Genomic DNA, 21,827 nt, shown 5'->3' on the forward strand with positions numbered 1-21,827 from the left:
TCCTATTATCATAAGCTCGTGGCTCACGCTCGCTATTTTTCGTCTCGACCGTACCTCTGCATCCGCGCAACTCGTTGAAAACATCTATTTAAACTCGAGAATTGGAACATGCGAATTATCGCGTGTTTCCTCCTATTTCCTCTTTGTGCACACCGCTGAGAATCTCACGTAACGTCGAAAGAGCGTAATGATTTTGCAGTTATAAGATTTCTCAATATAGATCCGAAGTTCGGCCGCTTCATCTCCCTGGGAATCTATAGACAAGCACGTACATATACGCTATCCTTCTCTCCATTATACGAGGCGAGCGGGAATTCTGCAGGATGCCTATTGGAATACTATCATCGCTTCGTCTACCTACGACGAAGCGTGAGTACGGTGACCCAGAGGTGGATCGTTAACCGGCGAGTTACGTGTCGATCGGTAATACCTTGACGATTTCGAATGCTTCGGTTTATGCGCGCGGTTCTATTTTATGAAACTGTTTACGGCACCGAGCCGTGTTAGGATCGCGCAATTATATCATATGCGTAATATTCTCGCACGATCGCGCGAGCTATACGAACCGATCTCGCGGATTAGTTCTTTTACAGCTCGTCTTACGTAATCGTCGAATCTTCGGCTAACCGGATCTGATTCTCGGCCATATAGGTATATATATATATATAATTATCCGAATATCTTCTGACGGTCTAAATAAAAAAAAGGCGCGCGGGTTCTTGACGAGATAATAGCTCTCATTAATAACTGTTGCTGTAACTGACGAGAAAGATAAACTTTACGTCACACGTGGGCACGTTTAGAACCCACGTTCCACGCAGGAGATCATCCCGGGTTGTCCAGGCACCTATATCTATGATAGTACCTATATATACTTCGTCACCAGCACACCCAGTTCCCGACCTGGCATACACGAATGAACGCGTGCACGATGATCCTCTCGTATCAGTCGATGCGCTCCCAGAGATGCTGTCAACGCATGATGATTGCGCAAACACGTGAGCCTGTCGCAGCGCGACGACGCGACGGTACGATGACGACCCCGCGGGTATAATTCTCGCATTGAAAGAGCCGATGTATAATTACAAGGGAGAAACGCGCGGCGAGTACAAAACATACCGGCCGCGTCATCGGCTCAGAGCTGCTTTCCCGCGCACCGCCTTTCGTCCGCCTCTCCTCGAGAGGATATGGTGGCACCGTGAAATCAAATACTTTCATTTAATTTGAGAAATTCTGAGAGATTCAATGTGATACACGCACTTTACACGAAAATATTGAGTTGTTTTAAATAGCGCTCTTTAATCTATATATCTATGAAAGTGAAATATATATATATATATAATGAAAAATAATAATTTGATAGACTCGTGTAATAAAAATTAAAAGGAAATAGAAATAATGCCTTTTCGAGTCCTTGCACTTGGTGTGAAGTTGTGAATGCGTTTATTTTGTGATAATTGTACAACGTTTCGATCCTAGTTCGGATCCTTATCAAAGTACTAATCTAATATTCAATTCATTGAAATATATATATATCTTGAGTGCAGCGTTTAATTTACTTTGCTTTCATAGCTCATTGCCTCAACCCTATCGTTTCGCTTTCATACCAATCCCATATTGGCCGACCTTCAGATCCATTCGGAGATGCCTGTCGATCTGTAACAACCTGTCGTTGCGCAATTACCCCTCATCTTACCTCGATGAGGTTCATCTTGACGGATACCCTCCCCCGCCACTGCCACCCCCTCCGATGGCCCTCCCACCGTGCCATCCAGCACTCTGTCTCTTCTTCTCTCTTCTTCTCCTCTCGATATCTCTACGAGTCAATGAGGATTCGTCGGCGAATCTTCGAAGAACGCATCACCGGATTATATCCAGCCGTGGTGCCATCCCCGATTGCTTGTTGGAGGGTGGGAGGAAGACGATCCTCGCGCGGGACCGCTATATAAGCATGCTGGATGCAACTTGGATACTTGCAGATCAATTATCATTGTCGGTTTGGCGATATACGATTTGAACAGTGTGATATTCAATAATACCTATTATTTGGGATCGATCGACACGATTACACGCGCAACCAACGAAATGAGATCGGTACGATATATCAGTCGTGCAATGGAAGTCCCTTTGGGACTTTAGTTCGAAATTTGGAACGAGTCTCGGATATCTTCCAGTTGACCTAGTTAATTACAACCTAATTAATTGAAAACAGAATCTATCGCGCACGAAATTTTATGGACGGTTCTCCAACTCGCGGTACTGCATGACTTTACTGTACAGACCGATATGTGTAATGTGTGTTCGAAAAAAATAAAATCTATCTGTATTTGTTCGATTACTTATTTAATTGTAAATAACTATTGTATTTTCTTGCACAATTTTTATTCCTTTCGGCATATTTCAACAGCTGTCCATAGCATTGCTGGCCATCATTGGTACGTGCTATGCCGCAAGATTAGACACCAATTATCTTCCGCCTGGTAGTGCCGGAAGTGCAGGTGGAGCAGGATTGATTCATCCTCCATCAGGACACGGTGGAGGTGGACCAATTAAACTTAGTGGCCCAGGTGGTTCAGGTGGTCCAAGTAGTTTCGGTGGCCCGAGTGGTTTCGGTGGCCCGAGTGGTTTCGGTGGCTCAAGTGGTTTTGGTGGTCCAAGTGGTTTTGGTGGTTCTATAAGTGCAGGTCCTAGCAGTCATGGTGGGTCAGGCGGATTTGGTCCTGGCAGTGGTGGCGGCGCTTACGCAGGTGATAAGTTTGCATAAGAGTATAATTACTAAACAAGGAGGGAAGTAATTATTTTATTTTATGTGTTATTTCATAGTTATTTATCTATTTAATTGTATCTATTTGAATATCAATTAAGTTTCTATTGCGATTATTACACGAAAGTTTAAGTTAATTTAGATCTTTTTTTAGAAATATTACATTACGATTGTTTCCTTGAAAATTAGTTAATTTTTTTTCAAATGCGACTTAGATATGTGATTTTTAACATTCTATTTCGTATTTTAGGTAGTGGATTGGGTGGCGGTGGCCATGGTGGTCAACAGATACCCATTATCTCTTATACTAATGAGAACGCCGGTGACGGAAACTATCAATACAGTTATGAAACTGGAAATGGTATTACCGTGCAAGAAACAGGCCATCGGCAAGGTACGAGATTGCATTTCCGTTATCTGATTGAATTATTAATCGTTTAATTTTTGAAGTGGCTGTATATCAGTTTTGAAGCAATAGTTAGATAATGCTTGCTTCTGAAATCATGGAAGTGTCGTGTCGCAATGCGATGTAATCGATGACAATGGAGACATTGCATCAAAACAAGTGCGTGCCGTGTTGCAGGAGAATCCGAATCGGTGAGCGGATCCTTTTCTTATACTGGTTCCGATGGTGTGCAATATTCGATCACGTATACGGCGGACGAATATGGTTTTCACCCTCAAGGCGCTCACTTGCCGACACCACCTCCGATTCCACCGGAAATTCAACGAGGTGTTGAATTAGCGCTCGCCGCCGAAGCCAGGGGAGAGAATCAGGATGGTGGTGGTGGTCGAGGATACTCGCATGGAGGCAGTGGATATCCCAGCGGAGGTATAATGTTATAGGATTTCAATTAAATATAAACAAACTTTTATAATAACGCATATTAATATCTTATGCATGACTGGTTACTATAGTTATTAGTACTGGTTATCAAACTGTCTCGTTATATCAGGAGGTGGTCATAGCGGCCATGGAAGTAGTGCCTATCAGGGACCAAGCTCGTATCAAACAAGTTCAAGCAGTGGCTACCAATATTAGGCAACAGATTGATCATTTACGTGCATATCGTACACAGGCATGCATACCATTTTCCGTTTATCTATTTCATGTACATAACGATATATCATTCATGTAATTTTTTTATTTATATAAAGTAATGTGACTTATTTATGAAAGGCTCATTCTCTAATTTTTTTCTTTTTTTTTTTGAAGTCGCTTTTGTGCAAACTTGATATCGAAGCGCCTTATACATATACATGACACTGTGCAACTGATATAACAACTGCGAGATGTATTGTGCATTATTCTTTGCGTTTATTACATATATCTATACACATACACAACACACACACATTACATACAATCATATATTTTGATATGTATATTATAAATGAAGAAATTAAATAAACAAATGGTGTATTAACACTGTGAAGTATATATTGTATGTAAATTGTTTTACATATGTACATATAATGAAACATCAATAAATTATATAATATTGTAATCTATATATAAATTTCTAATACTTTTATCATCTATATAAAAATTCTATTTATATATAGAAAAATGCATATCGTTGTAATAATTATTGCATTAATTTAAAAACAGTTTGTAGTAATGATTAAATTCTCAACGTGATATTAAATTAATATTAAATTTTCATTTAAATTAAAAAATATATTAATATCTTATCAAATATTATACAATATATATTAATATTAATAAATGTGATATTAAATTGTAACAATGTGTACTGATACAGATATTACAATTTTATTAAATAAAATTATAATATAGTCAATCTTAACAACATATGCAATTTGTAATAAAAATAAATTTTAAATTAATTCCTGTGTCTATCTAGTACATTTAAGTATACTTCTATGTATGCAAGTCAATGCATAATACAATATGTATTTAAATTATACTGTTTCTTGATGACTAGTAATACGAATTGGAGATTTATTAGACTCTATCATTTCAGCTCCTCTTGCAAACTGAATAAAAAGTTGTTCCAAAGTTGCAGATAGAACAGCGTAATCCTCGATGCAACTGTATGTCTGTTTTAGATTCTTCATTGTATCATACATTTTTTCCCACGTTGTATTACAATCAGTTACGTGATAAGCAAGAAAACCCTGTAAAGATTAATAAAAATGATTAATAAGATAAAGAAATAAAAAATTAAAAGAATCAATTGTCTCCTAAGTAATCAAAGTATTATCATTACCAAATTTTCATCTCTAATATCGCATGTTAAAGCTGACTCAATAATTTTCTTTATATTGCTAACATCTTCGCCCGTTCGGTTTAGATTCAATTGTATATGAATATCATAACCGGCTCCAAATCGCTGTTTCAATTCTTGACTTGCACCAATGCAAACTAATTCACCCTTCACCATAATGACTAGTCGATTACAAAGTGCTTCACACTCTTCCATACTGTTGAACAATACAATTTTAATATTCCGTTCAACAAAATGAATTATATTAAAATTTTCATTCAAATATTTTATTTCGAATTTTTAGACTCTAAAAAATACCTATGAGACGTAAGTATAATAGCTTGTCCTGCTGCCTGACACGACTGTAAAGTGTTCCAAAGTGATCTTCTAGCTGCAGGATCGACACCAGTTGTAGGTTCATCCAAAAGAACAAGAGTAGGATTACCAATAAGAGCCATCGCGATGTTTAAGCGTCTCTTGTTACCACCACTGTAAGTATCACTTGGCTGCTTCATACAAGCAGTTAAATCTAAAAAAATATATTATTCATATTTACCATATGCATTATCTTTTTAAAATTCTGCTATCTATTATCGCAGTTCACTTACTTAGTCTATTAATCCATTTATTAACTTCCAACTCTACATTAGCCTTTGGTATACCACGAAGACGAGCAAACAGTCGTAAATGGTCAAAAGCATTTAAGGAAGGTATTAAAGCATCAGTTTGTGGACAGTATCCCATTTCAGAAAGATACTACACAAAACAATTCTCTAATATTATAAACAATATAACATTAAAGAAATTACTGTATAAATTATTAGATACCTGTGTCCTCTGTGAACAGATATCTGCTTGTTTTAAGTACATTATGCCACTATTAGGCATTTCTTCTCCAGTTAGCATCCTAAAAGTTGTACTCTTTCCGGCGCCATTTACACCGAGTAATCCAAAACATTCTCGTGGTTTTACTCGAAAACTGATTTCTTTCACGGCCATTAACTTCCCATAGTATTTGCTTAATTCATATACTAGGAAGAGACTATTATCATCACTTATTGGACTTTGTAATGGTTCTAAATTAGTAGTCTCTGTAGCACTTGATTTTAATTCTTCTTTCATATTTACACCTGTTACATAAAGTCATATACATATTTTATGTAAATTATAATATTCATAAATTAAGTTATTTATATGGATCTATAACTTATATATCATTTCTTTTATAAGATACTAAAAATTATTTTACTTTGGTTGTTGATGTTATTGATTTCTATCGCTACAGCAAGTTTCTCTTTTTTCACTTGATCATCCATTGTATCTTGCTCCTTTCTTAATTTTGTACCAACCATCTTTGTGAATAATTTTAACAATAACTTTTCTTCCAATATGATTAATAGAGCAAAATACAAAATTGGTGATACAGATAGATATATTATACTTTCTTCAAAACTCATATCATCTTTAAAGTTTCGAAAATAAGATTGTTGATTTTTGCACACTCCATCTTTACAATCCAAACCTGAAAATAATTATAATGAAGTAAATCATAAATTTTATCATTAAAACAACAACATAAAATTACATTTTAAGTAAATATTACACAATCTTACCACAACAAGGATCTTTTGCAAGACAAACTACATTTTGAAGTATATTTGGTAGACGACGACATCTTGCATTCTGTAATGCTATGTTGAAAAAAGATAGTTGACCATGGAACAAACTTATATAAGGAATCAGACGGAAGAGTCTCTTTTGTAAAATGTGTAGGAAACTAAGCCAACTAAAATTGTTTAATACTTCATGTAGAACATACTGTACCATAACTGAAATAAATTTTCAGGTTTACTTCTTTTTATATATAATAGTATAATATTTGCATTTTTAGTAGAACAATTAATTTCACACTTAATATATCCATTGAAATTTTTAATATCTTACAAAGTAAAGGATAATATTTAAAAATAATGGACGAAATTGAGTTTTAAAAAAACAAATAAATATAAAGGATAATTATCTAAAATAAAGAACTATCCAAGGGTATCGAGCTAATGCCAAGGGCATCTGGCCAACTAGAATCCACAGGATTGAAAGGTAAGATTATTTTCTTAATTACACGTCAAAATTTTTTTAAACTTGACTTTTAGAATTTAATTCGTGATATTACTGCAATAGTTTAGTAGAGTTGCGTTTCAAATCTGAAAAAATTTCGGTGCGCAATCATAGATTTACATATGTAGTATATATATGAATTCACACGCAATTATATATAGAAGCATCCGTAATCCAACTTAGACTGCTACTGCTTCTCCTTATTGGTTTAAATTGAAAAAAATTTTAATCTTTTCTTAAACTATTTCCTTCTTATTCTAGTGGTTCTAATAAATGTTTTTTATTTTAATATGGTTCAATAATTGATGCTGTCTGAAGGGGTTAATAATCTTTTTTATTAATAAATTAAGAAACAAAAGAATGTAAAGTAATTCCAGGGAATGTTACATTTAAGTATTTATTTATAAACAATTCTCTTTATGTTATTAAAATATATAATCCACGAAGAGATATTATTAGTATTCTAGAAACCTTTCCTTATATTCATACAAATTAATACGAATTACACATTTAATATTCCGTATAATTGGTATAAAAGATATTGATATTCCATACATTACAAAAGTAGCATCTATAAATGTACGGCGGGTAAAATGACATCTCCTATGAGACAAGAGATGTCACAAATAATTAAATAATCTGATTAAATATAGATTTCAAACTGATGAAAACCTGAAAAAAGAATATCCACAAAAACTGAAAATGAGAAATAGCTATAAAATTTATAATTTTGATTGTAGCGCTTTGATTGTTAAAGACAATTGTGAGAGCTACCCAGAACTTTTATCAAACTACTAGATACTCGAAAAATAATTTAACATTTGAGTAGTTTGAAAATTCGCTGTTGAAAAATGAGGAATGATTATGGTAAATATTTCGAATTACACAGTCAGCCTCAAATGACTTCCGAGTGACCTTGACCTTTTTTTTTTTTTTTTTTTAAGCTTAGATTTACGCATACCCCGACAGTCGCGGGTGACTGCCAGGGTTATGTGGGACTCACTCGTCCTAACCAGGACGGGAATACCCACTAAAACCTCAGCTCTTGCTCTGTCTCTCGCCATGTAGAGACCGCCCCGGGTATCACCAGAGGTATTCGTCCGGGGCGGCCTCTGGCCGGAGTGCTGAGCACTCTTCTGCTCAGCCCCCCTCAGGGGGGGGCTTCCTCACCGCGGGGAGAGGGGAGCAAGACCTCCTCCCCGCAATACCCGCGGGAGCTTTCAGTGAGGGACAGGATAACCCGCCCCGTTCCCTCACGCTCCCCTCCTCCATCCGAGAGGCGGGCCGCCGACAGGAGGAAGACCAGGCCTCATCACGAGACCCGATCCTCCCTCCGTCTTAAGGATCACCGACCCCTCGTGGCGGCCCGACTCCCGGCACCTCCCCTGCCCCGTCTCCCACGGGGAGGACGCCGCCTGCCGTGTCTAGGACAGAGCGCGGCAGCGTCATCCCGCGGATCAGGGGCATCTCCACGCGCAGGAGGAGAGTGACCTTGACCTTGACCTTGATCCTCTGACCTTGACCCTCAGAAGGTCAAGGTCATTGACCATTCCCGTCGCTCATCCTTCGTTAAAAAGTTATTAACATAGTTTTAAAATAAACGCATTATTTCTGCTATACATGTATGATATGAAGTACTATTCTACATCTTTCCCTGTTCAGAAACGTTAAACTTAAAAGTAACTTTTATCCCCACCCCCCTGCACAGGGGCACACGACTTCTACGATTGTACTGTTGCTATGATAATACTGTCGGGGCAGACCTCTGTCGACGGTGTAGGTGCGGAGGGGGTGGCCGAAGGCCACCTCTTTGCACCCGCCCGTGTGTGTGTGTGTGTGTGTGTGTAAAATATCAAGTAATAGACTTATAATTGTTATATAACGAATGGAACACACACACACACACACACACACACACACGGGCGGATGCAAGGGGATGGCCTTCGGCCCCCCCCGCACCCACACCGTCTCAGAGGTCTGCCCCGACAGTACTATCATAGCAACAATACAATCGTAGAAGTCGTGTGCTTCTATGCAGGGGGAGGTGAAAGTTACTTTACAAATAAAGTAGATCCACGTAAATAGTACGCAGAATATACGCAGAAATAGTACGTTATTTTTAAATATTTTTTGGTTAATAACTTTTTAACGAAGGACGAGCGACGGGAATGGTCAATGACCTTGACCTTCTTGAGGGTCAAGGTCGCTCGGAAGTCATTTGAGGCTGACTGTGTAATTCGAAATATTTACCAAAACTTTTATCGAACTGTTGAAAGTTCAAAACAAACACCCAAAAAAAAAATCTTAATATTAGCAGAATCCGCTAAATCTTAGAGGATTTTATTCTTATATACGACCTCAAGAGGAATCTTCTGAAATCGAGAGGAAAATATTCTAAGCCAATATTCTTGCAGTTAGAGTACTTTTGTTTTGCATCTGTAGTAAAAATCTTACACATTGCTTTTTATGTTACTCGTAAGAGGGCATTGCGCTTTAAGTTAACATATTCCTCTTAATACAAGAAGAAAACTGTTAGAATAATTTCCAATATATTTTTGATGAATAGTCCAGTGCATTGGAAGAGGAATACTCTTTCTGTAAAAATTTCTGCTTAGAATAAATGCTAAGAGGAATTCCCGCTTATCGGCAGAATATTTTTTTTTGGGTGAATTTTACATTTGAGTACTTAAAAGATTTCGCAATCGAATGATCATAACTTTTCTAATTTTTATTGTAGCGTTTCGAATATTAAAGTTAATCGTGAGAATTTTTAAAAGCTGACTGGAACTTTTATTAAACAATTGGATATCTGATGAAAAATTTTTACGTCTGGGTAGTTAGAAAATGTTGCTATCGAAGACAAGGAATGGCTATAATCTTCTAACTTTTATTGTAACTTTACAATCATTAAAGACAATCGTAAGAATTTTTGTAGTGCTACTCCGAATATTTATTAAACTACTGGAGGTCCAAAAAAAAATTTTCACGTTTGAGTACTTAAAAAAAGACATTACACGGATTTCAAAGTTTGCCTATTTTTGCAGGGTGGAACAGTGATCCTTTAATTTTGTTGAGAAGTGTATGCATATATACACGGAATTACCAGATTCTAATGAAAAGTAATTAATTATTAAATGTGTTAACCTAGTATTAATATATGAAAACATTCACCCGTATTTCAGACAAGATCAGTCAAGAAATTTCAATTAAAAAATCGACTATTGCCAAGATGAAGGAATTTATAATGAATTCATGATGAAAAGTGCGGCCTACCTAGCAAAACCACATTGAAACCTACTGATTTTCTTCCACCAAGATTGTACGATCTGCCATAAAATACATAAACTAGATACCCTTCTCAGACCGATTTCCCAGATAATTTCGGCGAAAACGATATGAAAACAGCAGACAGAGACAAATCCGATGACGATGAACTGGATTGCAATCCGATAGGAGCTGACGACGCGATGAAAGATCTGGATGATTTTGGTAAGATTGACATTCCGATTAATTTATCGCAAAAAATGTCGCAATTGAACGAAGACCAGAAAAAAGTCGTCCATAGAGTATGCCACGTTTTACAAAATAAAAAGTCAGATTCTGCGACTGTACGTAAGTTGCGAGAGTGGTACAGGGAAAAGTTTTCTTATTGCAATGATTACCTAAACATTAGATCAGAATACATTTAAAAAAAGCGATTGCCATATCTGCCCACACGGATATAATCGCGGCATTCAATATCGATGACTTGACGATCCATAGGGCCGATTAAAATCTAAATCTGATAATTTATTCTAATATTATATATTGCGAAGAATATCACGTAATTTTTGGCGTTTCGTCCCGGCTTCCACTACTGGACTCATCAGTAAGGTATTGTAGTGGAAGCCTACCTTATACGCCTTAGTAAGTTATTAAATCGAGATTCTATATAAAGAGATATACACGTGTCTCAGCACGTACAAGAATTTGCGAATATCGATAGACCTCTGATGGCGAGTCGACGTAGTAATATTCTTCGCAATATTTATCCAAAATAGGAAATAACGTTCTATTAATATATGTAGTCCCCCCGCGGGTCCCCCCAAATTGCGCGAACAATTGTCGATCTTGCAACGCAACTCTAATAATCTGAAATGTCCCCTCTCCTTAATTATTGCGCGCCGAAAGATTTCAGTCTTGCAACGCAACTCTAATAATTTGAAATGTCCCCCCTCCTAAATATTTAATCGGTTATTGAGATTTGATTTGAAATTTATACTAGACCGTACAATGAAAAATAATTGCTTGTAATTTCAGAGTATTAATTTGTTAATGACTCGAAAAAGAACATAGCGGCCTGCTCTCAAAAAACTTCCGATGGATGAAATAAATAGTTGAAGTAAAAGTTATGAAAATTGTTTAGATTAAAAGCAGCCTATCAAGTAACTATAATAGTTACCAAATATGTTGTTTATCATTTGGTTTACAAAGTGCAAGAAACTACTAACGTGAAGACCGAAAGTAACAACTAGAAGTGCTATGAGACCATAGTTAAGATGGTGCGATGACATTACCTGACCTGCTGAAGTCAATTGGATTCAGGAGGCACAGGATAGAGCGAATATACCATACATAAACATGAAAACGCTCCATGGGACACAAGGAGCATGTAACCACGCAATGCAATTACACTCCGACATTAAACAAAAATTAACGTGTCACAACCTACTTTTAATTTATAAATAGTGATTAATTAATTTGTTTGACAACAATTTTGAAATCAGAAGTGCAACATGAATCTTTGATATATGTTATTAGTGATGATGTAAATAGAACAAGTGGTCTGTTTTCTGACGTGCGTAAGAACTCTCTTTTTATGTAGATGCGGATTACGTGAGGTGCAGTATAAATTGCGGACTGTATGTGGTGGCACCCTAAGGCTGTTTTTTTGGTATTTAATTTCTTTAGAATTTAATGTTAATTTGATAACAATTTGGGAACAAAATGTTTGCTAGTATCTAGTAGCTAAATGTATTAGAAGAAACACAATTGACCACATTTAAGGTGCGATCAACTTAATGTTCGCAACACTGATGGAGGTTCTCGCGCAGTTCAAGGCTAATTCTACAATGTGCTTTTCGTTTCCCGTTTCTTGCTATTTGTCTCTATTTGTCTCTTACTTTTTTGATCAAGAAAGCAAGAGACAAATAATAGGAAACAGGAAACAAAAAGCACATTGTAGAGAATTCTACAATGGCTAATGCCTATCTATTAAAGAAACATTCACAAAAACGTGTTTCAAATTACACATTTACAAGCTAATTAGCTAATGTATCTATAGAATTTGGTAATACAAATATCTTCTATTATTTTTCCAATTCAAATATTTTAGTATACTAAACAGATATGTAAAATTTAATAATAACTTAGAATTATTTTCAAAAGAGAAATATTTAAGAGAAATTGAATTGAATGAAAATAACTTTAGTTATATCGGAAGAAAATAAAGATTTGTATACGGAAACAACTATTATACTTATACAATCAGAGGTTCTTGCAAAAATTAACAGTAGAATATCTTTTAAATTTACAAGTGAATTAACATTATGCTAGTGATTTAAAGGGCGAATTAAACTAACTTCGGGTTTACAAGTAATTTAATACCGTTCCAGTGACCCGAAGAAAATAAAGATCGGAAGAAAATAAAGATTTGTATATAGAAACAACTATTATACTTATACAATTGGAGGTTCTTGCAAAAATTAACAGTAGAATATCCTTTAAATTTACAAGTGAATTAACACTATGCCAGTGATTTAAAGGGAGAATTAAACTAACTTCTTCAGGTTTACAAGTAACTTAATACCGTTCCATTAACCCGAAGAGACGTATACCCATATTTATAGTCAGGCTTTATATTTAAGGCTCCTTAAGTTTATCTTCAGATGCTCTACGAAATACGACTTATTTTAATGGCTACTGAACATCTAAAAATAAATTTAAGGAAGCCTTAAGGATGAGGTTTGACTATGAATACGCACCGTAGACTAGTAAGGCTTAGTCCAAGACGACTTATGCACTATGGCCCGCATTCAGAACGCGCTTATAACGATGTTAGCGCTTTATCATAATTTATACGTTACGCATACTATAGAATTTCAGAGACAAACGCGCGCTTTTATCAATAAAAATCCGTTCTGAATAGGGACCTACAGTTTTATATACTACTGACTTTGCAAAAACCACTGTGAGGAAAATTTGATAGTATACGGAAATAGTTGAGACATGTCGATATACGAGATAACGGTACGGTCACAATAAAGACTTTCAAAAATAATTTCAGACTTTATTTTTCGATAGAACTAGATTGCATACATTCAATTCAACTCGTCCTAAATATTTTTCTATTGGAAAGAATTTTAAATTATTAAAAAATTCTACATCCTAAAACATATGAATTGAAAAAATGATTAAAAGAAACTTCTTATCAAATACTACACATTTAATAGTATGTGAATAAGTAAATTTAAACGAGGTTTTTCGGATACTTTTGAAATAAAAAACTGCGTGAGAACTTCCACGAGCGCTGCGAATGTTAAGTAAAACATAACCTACACATAGTCGAACGTTTCTTTTAACACATTTGGCCTATATCTTGGAAATTATACAATCAGATTTGTATTCAGAGACAAAATAAAGATTTATGAAAAAAAATAACATGTTCAAAAAAAAGATCCTTAAAAATTTAAACCTTTTTATCTAATGACAATATAAATACTACCATGAAAAGTAACTCATACATTACTATTATAATTAAAGGTGCCAGTTAAAAGTAAATATGGGACATTCCACGCCAAGTGGGCCACCCATTTTGCGAAGTTCCATGGATTTCGTTCATATTGCGTAAACTTGAACAGTTTGATGAATAAAGACTCTATGCCAAATAATATACCTGTAAGCCAACTGGTTACCGAACTGTAGAACCGTCAATTTTTGGGCTTTCTCGTTACAGCGCTCTTTTCGATTGTCGTTAGTGGGCATAAAAGGCAATTTTGAAAATAAAGTGCAGCCGTATTCTTATAGAAAATTGAACGCTCTTTCACGTAAGAATATTCTTTTTTTGATCAGACCGGTTTACGATGATGTTTTTCAGTTTTGAACTTCTATAAGAATACGTCTGCACTTCATCCACATCAAATGGTCAATTCGGCGTGCAATGAAAGATTTACACATGTAGAGTATATGAATTCACATGCAATTATATAAAAGAATACAAAAGGCTTGATAGAGGCTCAACAAATAGGATCGTTCGGAAACCTAGCATCCTATTAGGAAGGTGCGTGGAAATGGGTTTACAAATGTTCGAGGGAAGCGTTTATATAGGTGTTGACCGTCGAACATCCTATTAGGAAAGTGCGACCTTCCTTACAAAAATGTCTAAACTTAAAAAATACCTTTATGATTACTTTTTCACATACTAATCATCTAGTCAGTATAAATAAAAAATGAAAATATTCGATAAATCTTAAACTATATAACGAGAATTTTATTTTATTTTAAGCTGTATTATTCATAGTAAAAACTTTATTATAATAACCACTCTGAAACAGCTACTGATTCTCTTCCACCAAGATTGTACGGTTTGGCAAAAATACATAACCCAGATACCCTTCTCAGACCGATTACCCAGACTATTTCGGCGAAAACTACCGATAGATTTGACTGTGGGGAAAAGGGAAAACACACCCTACCGCATTCGCTACGCGTACCTTCAGGGAACATGAAAACCTTTTAAATATAACAGCTCCAACTGTGAATACCAAACGGAGTGTGTAAGTACACGCTGTCGAGAAAATAAATGTGTTCGGCTAATACACTCCATAAGACTAAGTCTCCAACGTCCAAAATCACCATACAAGAACGACTTGCATTACAAGAAATAAACTTGTCGTCCTTGGACACAGACATCATAGTACTACAAGCCGACAAAGCCAATATATCAACAATACATCAGACTACAGAACCATGGAGCTCTTCCTTTCGGATGAAACATACAAAAGGTTTGATAGAGACCCATCAAACAAGATCGTTCGAAAACCTAGCATCCTATTAAGAAAGTGTGGCCTACCTAGCAAAACCACTTCGAAACCTACTGATTCTCTTCCACCAAGAGATTGTACGGTCTGCCAAAAACATAAACCTGATACCCTTCTCAGACCGATTTCCCAGACGATTTCGGCGAAAACTACCGATAGACTTGATTGCGGGGAAAGGGGAAAACATCCTACCGCATTCGCTACACATACCTTCAGGGAATATGAAAACCTTTTAAATATAACAACTCCAACTGTGAATACCAAACAGAGTGTGTAAGTACACGCCGTCGAGAAAATAAATGTGTTCGGCTAATACACTCCATAAGGCTAAGCCCAAAATCACCATACAAGAATGACTTGCATTACAAGAATTAAACTTGTCGTCCTTGGACACAGACATCATAGTACTACAAGCCGACAAAGCCAATGCGTCAAAAATACATCAGTGATCGCAGAGATTCCGCGAGTTTGGTGCGCGGGCGACATTGAATTGTCACATTTTCCAAGTGAAACGCACGTCAGAACTATGATGGAACGGAGATACCAGTTAGACAGCAAGAGGTAAAGTTGGCTTCCGGTTCTTACAAACGACCGTCTTACTGCATAAGCCGTTAATTCGAGGAGTGGGAAAAACTGCTGGAAAATTCTATGAAGTTCCGAGATAATTTTATATAGAGCAAAAGATGGCAATTCGGTATTATGATGGAAATACGTCATTTTCGTGTAAAATTATTCTGAACAGATGAGATGTACAATTAATTTCTGCATTTTTTCTCATTGTTTACAAGTCGTCACATTTGATACTGGCCGTATCGTTGGCGTTCGCCGACGAGTGCCATTAAATTAGGAAAAAGAAGAAGAACACTTGTCACTCGGTGTACGCCGTAATTAAAGTGAACATGGATCGCGAGTGAGTTTTGTTATTTATCAAAATAAATTAATTATAATTATTTTGTTAACTATTACAAAATAGTTATAATTTATTTAATTCATTTTGATAAATAACATTGTTATACATCGAATCGATGTCCATTCCATTGTCATTTCTCACTGGGGCAGTTATAATTTTAATTCTTTCTTCCACTAGAGGAGTCATTATTACACCATGACAAACAGAGATTATTACTGGTCGTTCAAAAAAGGTTTTACGAAGATGCTTCAAAATGTAATTCCAGGTAATGGAGTCAATTTGCTCGCTTTTTATTATACTAAAAGTGTATATAAATTTAATTCAGTAGCTACGTCAAGCAAAGTTGAAAAGCATTCTAAAAGAATATTATTGTCGAGCTTAACGCTAAGTCGTTCTGTTATAATTAAAGCAATGATATGACGATCCGGAAAGAAGGAGGTTACTACTTGAGTTCTTCCCAACATTAAATTGTCTTCAGGAGGCAATTTTTTTTTATCTATTAATTCTTGAGTGCCTTTATCACAAGGTAATTATGTAGTAGTTAAGAAAATTATTAGATTATCGTTGCGGTTAGTAAATAGAGTATCTGATTCCTTAATTTTACATAATGATTCTAGATTATTTGTTAAATTTATTATACTTTCAGGTTCGCTATTAGAAGAAGTAGAGTGTTACGTTCGTCCTGGAGGCGACCAGACGCGGGCGCGGATAAAGTATGAAAAGGGCAAGCTTCGGGATAGTACCTTGAGGTGCCTCGCGGAGCGTGAGCGCCTCTTCTTCCTTTTTTAGAACGAACTTGACCGGCCCGATGACGAGGGCGAACTCCCGTATCCGGAGTCGGCCACGGGGCCGCGGAGCGACTGAGGCGGCCACGTGTGCGGTATGCGGATCGCGGCCACGAGATCCCTACGTCGGGTCCTCGTAACTCGGGGGCGACTCGTGGGGGCGGTTATTGGACCCCCGTGATTTCCCGGCACCGAGTGGTAAGGAGGCGATAACACCACGGTGAGCGGGTCCGCGAATACCTGCAGGTCAAATTTTCATGCCGTATGGTACTCTCTAACGAGTGCGCGGAGCGCTCGCTCTCTTCCCGCTCCCCTCCTGCGCATTATGATATTTTCCCTGAAACATGATTAGATTTCAGGGTTCTTCCCTATTTCTGAGATCGGGCGCGAGATGCCCGAGAGCGGGGGTGGCGATGCAGCCACCGAAGGTCAACGCGGGGAGACAGATGCCGGGAATGAGCAGAGGTAGAGTCTCTACAGGAGGCCCTTGCTCCTCGCTCAAGGAAGACCGCTAGAGAGCCTATTTAGAGGCCTACACGGCCGAGTGACAGGATGTCCCCGTAGTACCTAAAGAGTGCTCCCTGGGGACGGAGCTTGAGAGTGAAAGAAAGGGCAGCGGTCAACCGCTGCCAAGGGTGAAAGGTACACGCCGCGACTTCGATAACGGCACTCGATTTCACTAATGCGTCCGCACTCCCGGCACTGATCCCGCACTCGATCACTCTTTTGCTGTCCTTGTCCGAAAAGGAGACTCGAAGTATGAAAGAAAAGAGAAATAAAAAAAAATTGAAGAGACGATCGACTATAGAATCTGATGTATTCAGTGTATATATTTTAATTATTCTTTTAATATAACAAAAACGAACGACGGCGGAAATTTAATATAAGAAGGTAGCTTTAATCGATTATAAATTAATAATTAAAATTTAATATTGAACAAAGCCAAATACTATTACGCATGAGTTTAACAAGAAATATTAATACAATATCACGAAGCGAAATTTTACAAGTGCAATTTACCGAGAAATGAAATCTAATACGAAGTAAAAATTCACGCTAAGCCTTAATAGCGAAATCGGAAATACTACTGAGTGAAAATTTACGCGAAGAAGTGTCGTTCCTTTCAGGAACCGCAGTTTATATACAGATAAAGGAGTGACCCCCGCGCGGACAAGGGGGATTGTCCTTTCCGGAAATTACATCATGAATTTCAGTTTCTAGAATCTTCTGTTTGATTCTCGAAACTTCTATTTTCCTTAAGCGGTGTGATGCTGAGCGGCAAGGGGAATTGACCCCTCAATGCGCAACTTGTTTACTAAAAGTATTGGTCCTTAATGCTGCACCAAGCCAGGTTAAATCAATTAATCCAGTGTAGTTTTGCACTCGCACCGTGTCAGAGCAGAACTATGTCAACGCAGTACCATATCAGGGTAATATCGTGTCAGGGCAGCACTAGAATCGTATCAATGCATGTGTATCGAATGTGCCATAAGGTAACCACAGATAACGGATGTTTAACTTGTATCCTGTGTTCATGATCTAGAAATCCGATCCAAGATCTCAAATAAAGAAAGAATTGACCAATCACATTGGTCATATGACCAAAAACTTCAAATGTGATTTGTTAATGCTTTAAGTCTGTGTCTACGAAGATAGAACTTTGTCCGAGTTCTCGTATTCCGAAATGTGCAGCCAGTCAATATATAATTTTTATTGAAAAATGGCTTTCTCGATCCAAGAATTTGGATCGAATTCTAGAATCGTGAACACGATGCATTAAGTCCCGTCTACATAAGTCGCAGCACACTAAACGTTTGGATCAACTAAAGCTGATTTTTCATGTGCAGCACGCTGCGGCAGCAAAATGTTATGTGATACAAATTTTCGAGAACTGATTGGAAGTACGTCACAGTGCGTCACCTCACAAAAGATTTTTAACCAATAATAACATTTTGCTGCCGCAGCGTGCTGCACATGAAAAATCAGCTTAATAGCATATTTCACTGCGCCGCACCAAAAACTCATGGTGTCAGCAGCACTGCACGAGGTTATCGAAAGTGCAAGTTTCTTGCATTCCCAGCTAAACACGTATGTTGAATTCATAGACATAGTATAGATAGACCGAGCATTGCCATATGCCAGACAAGAATATCGATGGCTAGCGCGTGCGAGAAGGAGAAAACACAATGGGGCTGCATCATACTCCCACTTTCTTGTGTTAGAGAAAGAACGAAAAATCTAATTTGTATTCCCTTCTTCTTGCACGTGACTGCCATGTCTCCCGCCGCATGCTCGGTCTATCTATACTATGTCTATGGTCGAATTGTCGATCTCGATACGATTGTAGTGCACTTTTGTTATATTTTAAATACCTATTCGTTATGGAAGGATTCAGTATTAATTTTAAAGTCAATAATGACATACTGAAACTAACCCTTGATTCGATTGAACCTGATTTATATGAAAAATTAAAGAGTAAGTATGTATAATACATAATATATCTGATCTTTGTTTTTGAGGTTATTCCAGCGCAAAAATTGGAAAAAAATGTTGATGAGAATTTTATTTTAGGAAAACAATGCAGTATAAGAAACATACATCTTAAGGTTCACTTTATACAGTTTGAAAATATATTACAATAATTATATTTACTGCATTTTGAATGTGGCGTTAACTGCACTTATGCATAAAAAGATCTTCGAGCGTTTGTCCTAGAATGACCTATATCATTTGTGTACAATTAATTATTGTATTCCAGCTTGTGAAACACATTTTTTTATATTTTAAGCGTAAAAGAAAATTATGTAATAGATTTCTCTATATGTATCATTTTTACAGATGATGATGCCTACAGCATACAATATATGTATAAAACTCCTTATCCGAAATGGATTGTTTGTCATAAATGGAAATTAGAGAAATATATCATGTTATTGGAAATAAATAGAAAGTAGAATATACATAGATGTTGTTGAAACGGCGTAATTAGGAAACATAAATGAGTGTGAGTTGCATAAAAAATTTCCTTAAAAACAAGATAGTAAGAAAATGTAAAAATATCTGTATATTTTTAATTGCAGAGAAGAAATAATGTACCACGCTAATATCTACAATCTGGGACGGAATAATAATCAGTAATTAGCAGAGTGTGATAAAGAAACTGATGCAACAAATTATATAATAATATTTGAATCACAGGATTGTAGTCAAAAGAGTACTGGTAAATACAGTTGAATACAGCTTTTCTAGTATTTCAGCACAATACATATGACAATACTGCAACAACATATGAAACAAGATATGCGTTAATTTTAAAATTCGAATTAAAAGTTTTTACCATAATTTTGATAAAAAGGTAGAAAATATATTTAAAATGTAGTACATTTGATATATCATTATAAAATGTTCATTTTCGATTTTCTTTTCTCTTTATGTTTGTTACAGTATTGCATAAAATGCGATATATTAATAAGACTAATTCCATGCTGTTCAACAATTAGTAGATTTTATGATCCTAGTTCTACAATATTCGTTATTATATTAATATGCAAATTTTATAATATTTAGATTACTGGACTAATGCGGCCGCTATCCTCGACAAATACGAAACGTATTTATTCGATGTTGGTCCAATGAAGAAATTTAAAACTAAAAAACTCATGTGGTCACAAATATCCAGAGATATGATGAAAATGTTAAACATCTCTAAAACTTCTCTACAAATTGAAAATCGGTACAAGACCGTCTTGAAAAGAAAGTAGAAAGCCATAGAGAATAATTGTAAATCAGGTAGTTCCACAGAAAAACCATTTGAAGAGGAATTGCGGAAAATTGCACATTCAGATGACAGCATCGAACCAGAGGTATTGCAAAGTGTCAGAAGTGTGAGATATCCTAAATTCAATGTACCTAAAATTCCGGAAGAAATCTGCAGCATTAACCTTGCAAAGCATGCTCCATGGCTCGCCGAAGGCAAAAAAGTCTAGGCGGACTAATGAAGATATAAAGATGGAATTATTTAAAAAAAAAAAAAGAAGCCGCAAAGGGAAAGCAACATAAGGAAAAGTTAGACCTGGTACGCGAGTTGTTCGGTAAACCGAATACAGAGTAATACAGTAATAAAGTAATAAAAAATAAAAAAGGAACTAAACATAGTCATTGGTGTGATATTAGAACTATATATGAAAGTTCCTATATTAAAGTATGTTAAAGTAAATTACAGTAAGTTTCTGTAAGATATTGGACTTTTTTTATTAAGAATTTTGTTTGTTACATTAGTTTAAACATACGTATAAATAATTTTCTTTGTACGACTGATATATTATTACCCTTAGCAAAAAATTTCATTGTTAAAGGAAAAAGTTATTTTTTTTATTATTATTTAATATAAAGAGTTTATTTATTTTATAATACTCTATCAAAATCTGATATAGTTAGTAAAATTATACTGCAATGCTGAAGTACATTATTATTGTGATAACTAAATTTTTTAACATATTACTTAGTGTATTAAAATATTTTCGACTACTGCATTATTTAGTATACACAATCAAATATTTGTTATAATCTTATATATTTATATATAACGAGGTTATAACCTGAATGTTCACAAAGGATGACAAATATACAGTTTTAATATGATAAATATATAAATATGTAATATGTAATTAAATTGTTGTAATTAAATTATTATTGTTGTTTCTTTTCATTGGAAAAGTATATTTAACACAACTGATCCCTTTTCATTTCTCCCACACAATCTCCAGAATAAAGCTTCCTGCTCTCCTTCATTTTCACTATTAGATTCTTCATTATCTGATCATGAGGATACATCAATATCGAAAGTAAAGTCATCGTCGTTGTCAATGCATAAATTGTGCAAGACACAACAAGAAATTATGAATTTGGATTTCTTATCAACGCTATAAAGATCTAATTCACATT

The 21,827-nt window shown here is 35.9% G+C and overlaps 2 protein-coding genes and 1 long non-coding RNA gene across 3 annotated transcripts; 2 read left to right on the plus strand and 1 right to left on the minus strand.

The window, feature by feature from the left end:
• Positions 1–323: 323 nt before the first annotated feature.
• On the plus strand, positions 324–3,806 carry LOC108776328 (pupal cuticle protein 20). Its single transcript, XM_018542917.1, has 8 exons — positions 324–389; positions 1,241–1,253; positions 2,045–2,094; positions 2,408–2,642; positions 2,685–2,747; positions 3,015–3,158; positions 3,348–3,596; positions 3,721–3,806. The coding sequence occupies exons 1-8, from the start codon at positions 324–326 to the stop codon at positions 3,804–3,806; spliced, it is 906 nt and encodes a 301-aa protein (XP_018398419.1).
• Positions 3,807–4,621: 815 nt separating this feature from the next.
• On the minus strand, positions 4,622–8,174 carry LOC108776302 (ATP-binding cassette sub-family A member 3). The gene is made up of 8 exons (XM_018542881.1): positions 8,114–8,174; positions 6,609–6,824; positions 6,245–6,517; positions 5,824–6,125; positions 5,604–5,751; positions 5,314–5,524; positions 4,999–5,212; positions 4,622–4,906 (listed from the first exon to the last, which is right to left on the minus strand). The coding sequence occupies exons 1-8, from the start codon at positions 8,172–8,174 to the stop codon at positions 4,691–4,693; spliced, it is 1,641 nt and encodes a 546-aa protein (XP_018398383.1). The 3' UTR covers positions 4,622–4,690.
• An 11,635-nt stretch (positions 8,175–19,809) lies between these two features.
• Positions 19,810–21,011, plus strand: LOC108776352 (uncharacterized). Its single transcript, XR_001940783.1, has 3 exons — positions 19,810–19,887; positions 19,964–20,103; positions 20,451–21,011. It is a non-coding gene; the product is annotated as an uncharacterized LOC108776352 (long non-coding RNA).
• Positions 21,012–21,827: the final 816 nt, after the last annotated feature.

Source organism: Cyphomyrmex costatus, unplaced genomic scaffold (assembly GCF_001594065.2).
Source record: "Cyphomyrmex costatus isolate MS0001 unplaced genomic scaffold, Ccosl1.0 scaffold111, whole genome shotgun sequence".
Taxonomy (NCBI): Eukaryota; Metazoa; Arthropoda; class Insecta; order Hymenoptera; family Formicidae; genus Cyphomyrmex; species Cyphomyrmex costatus.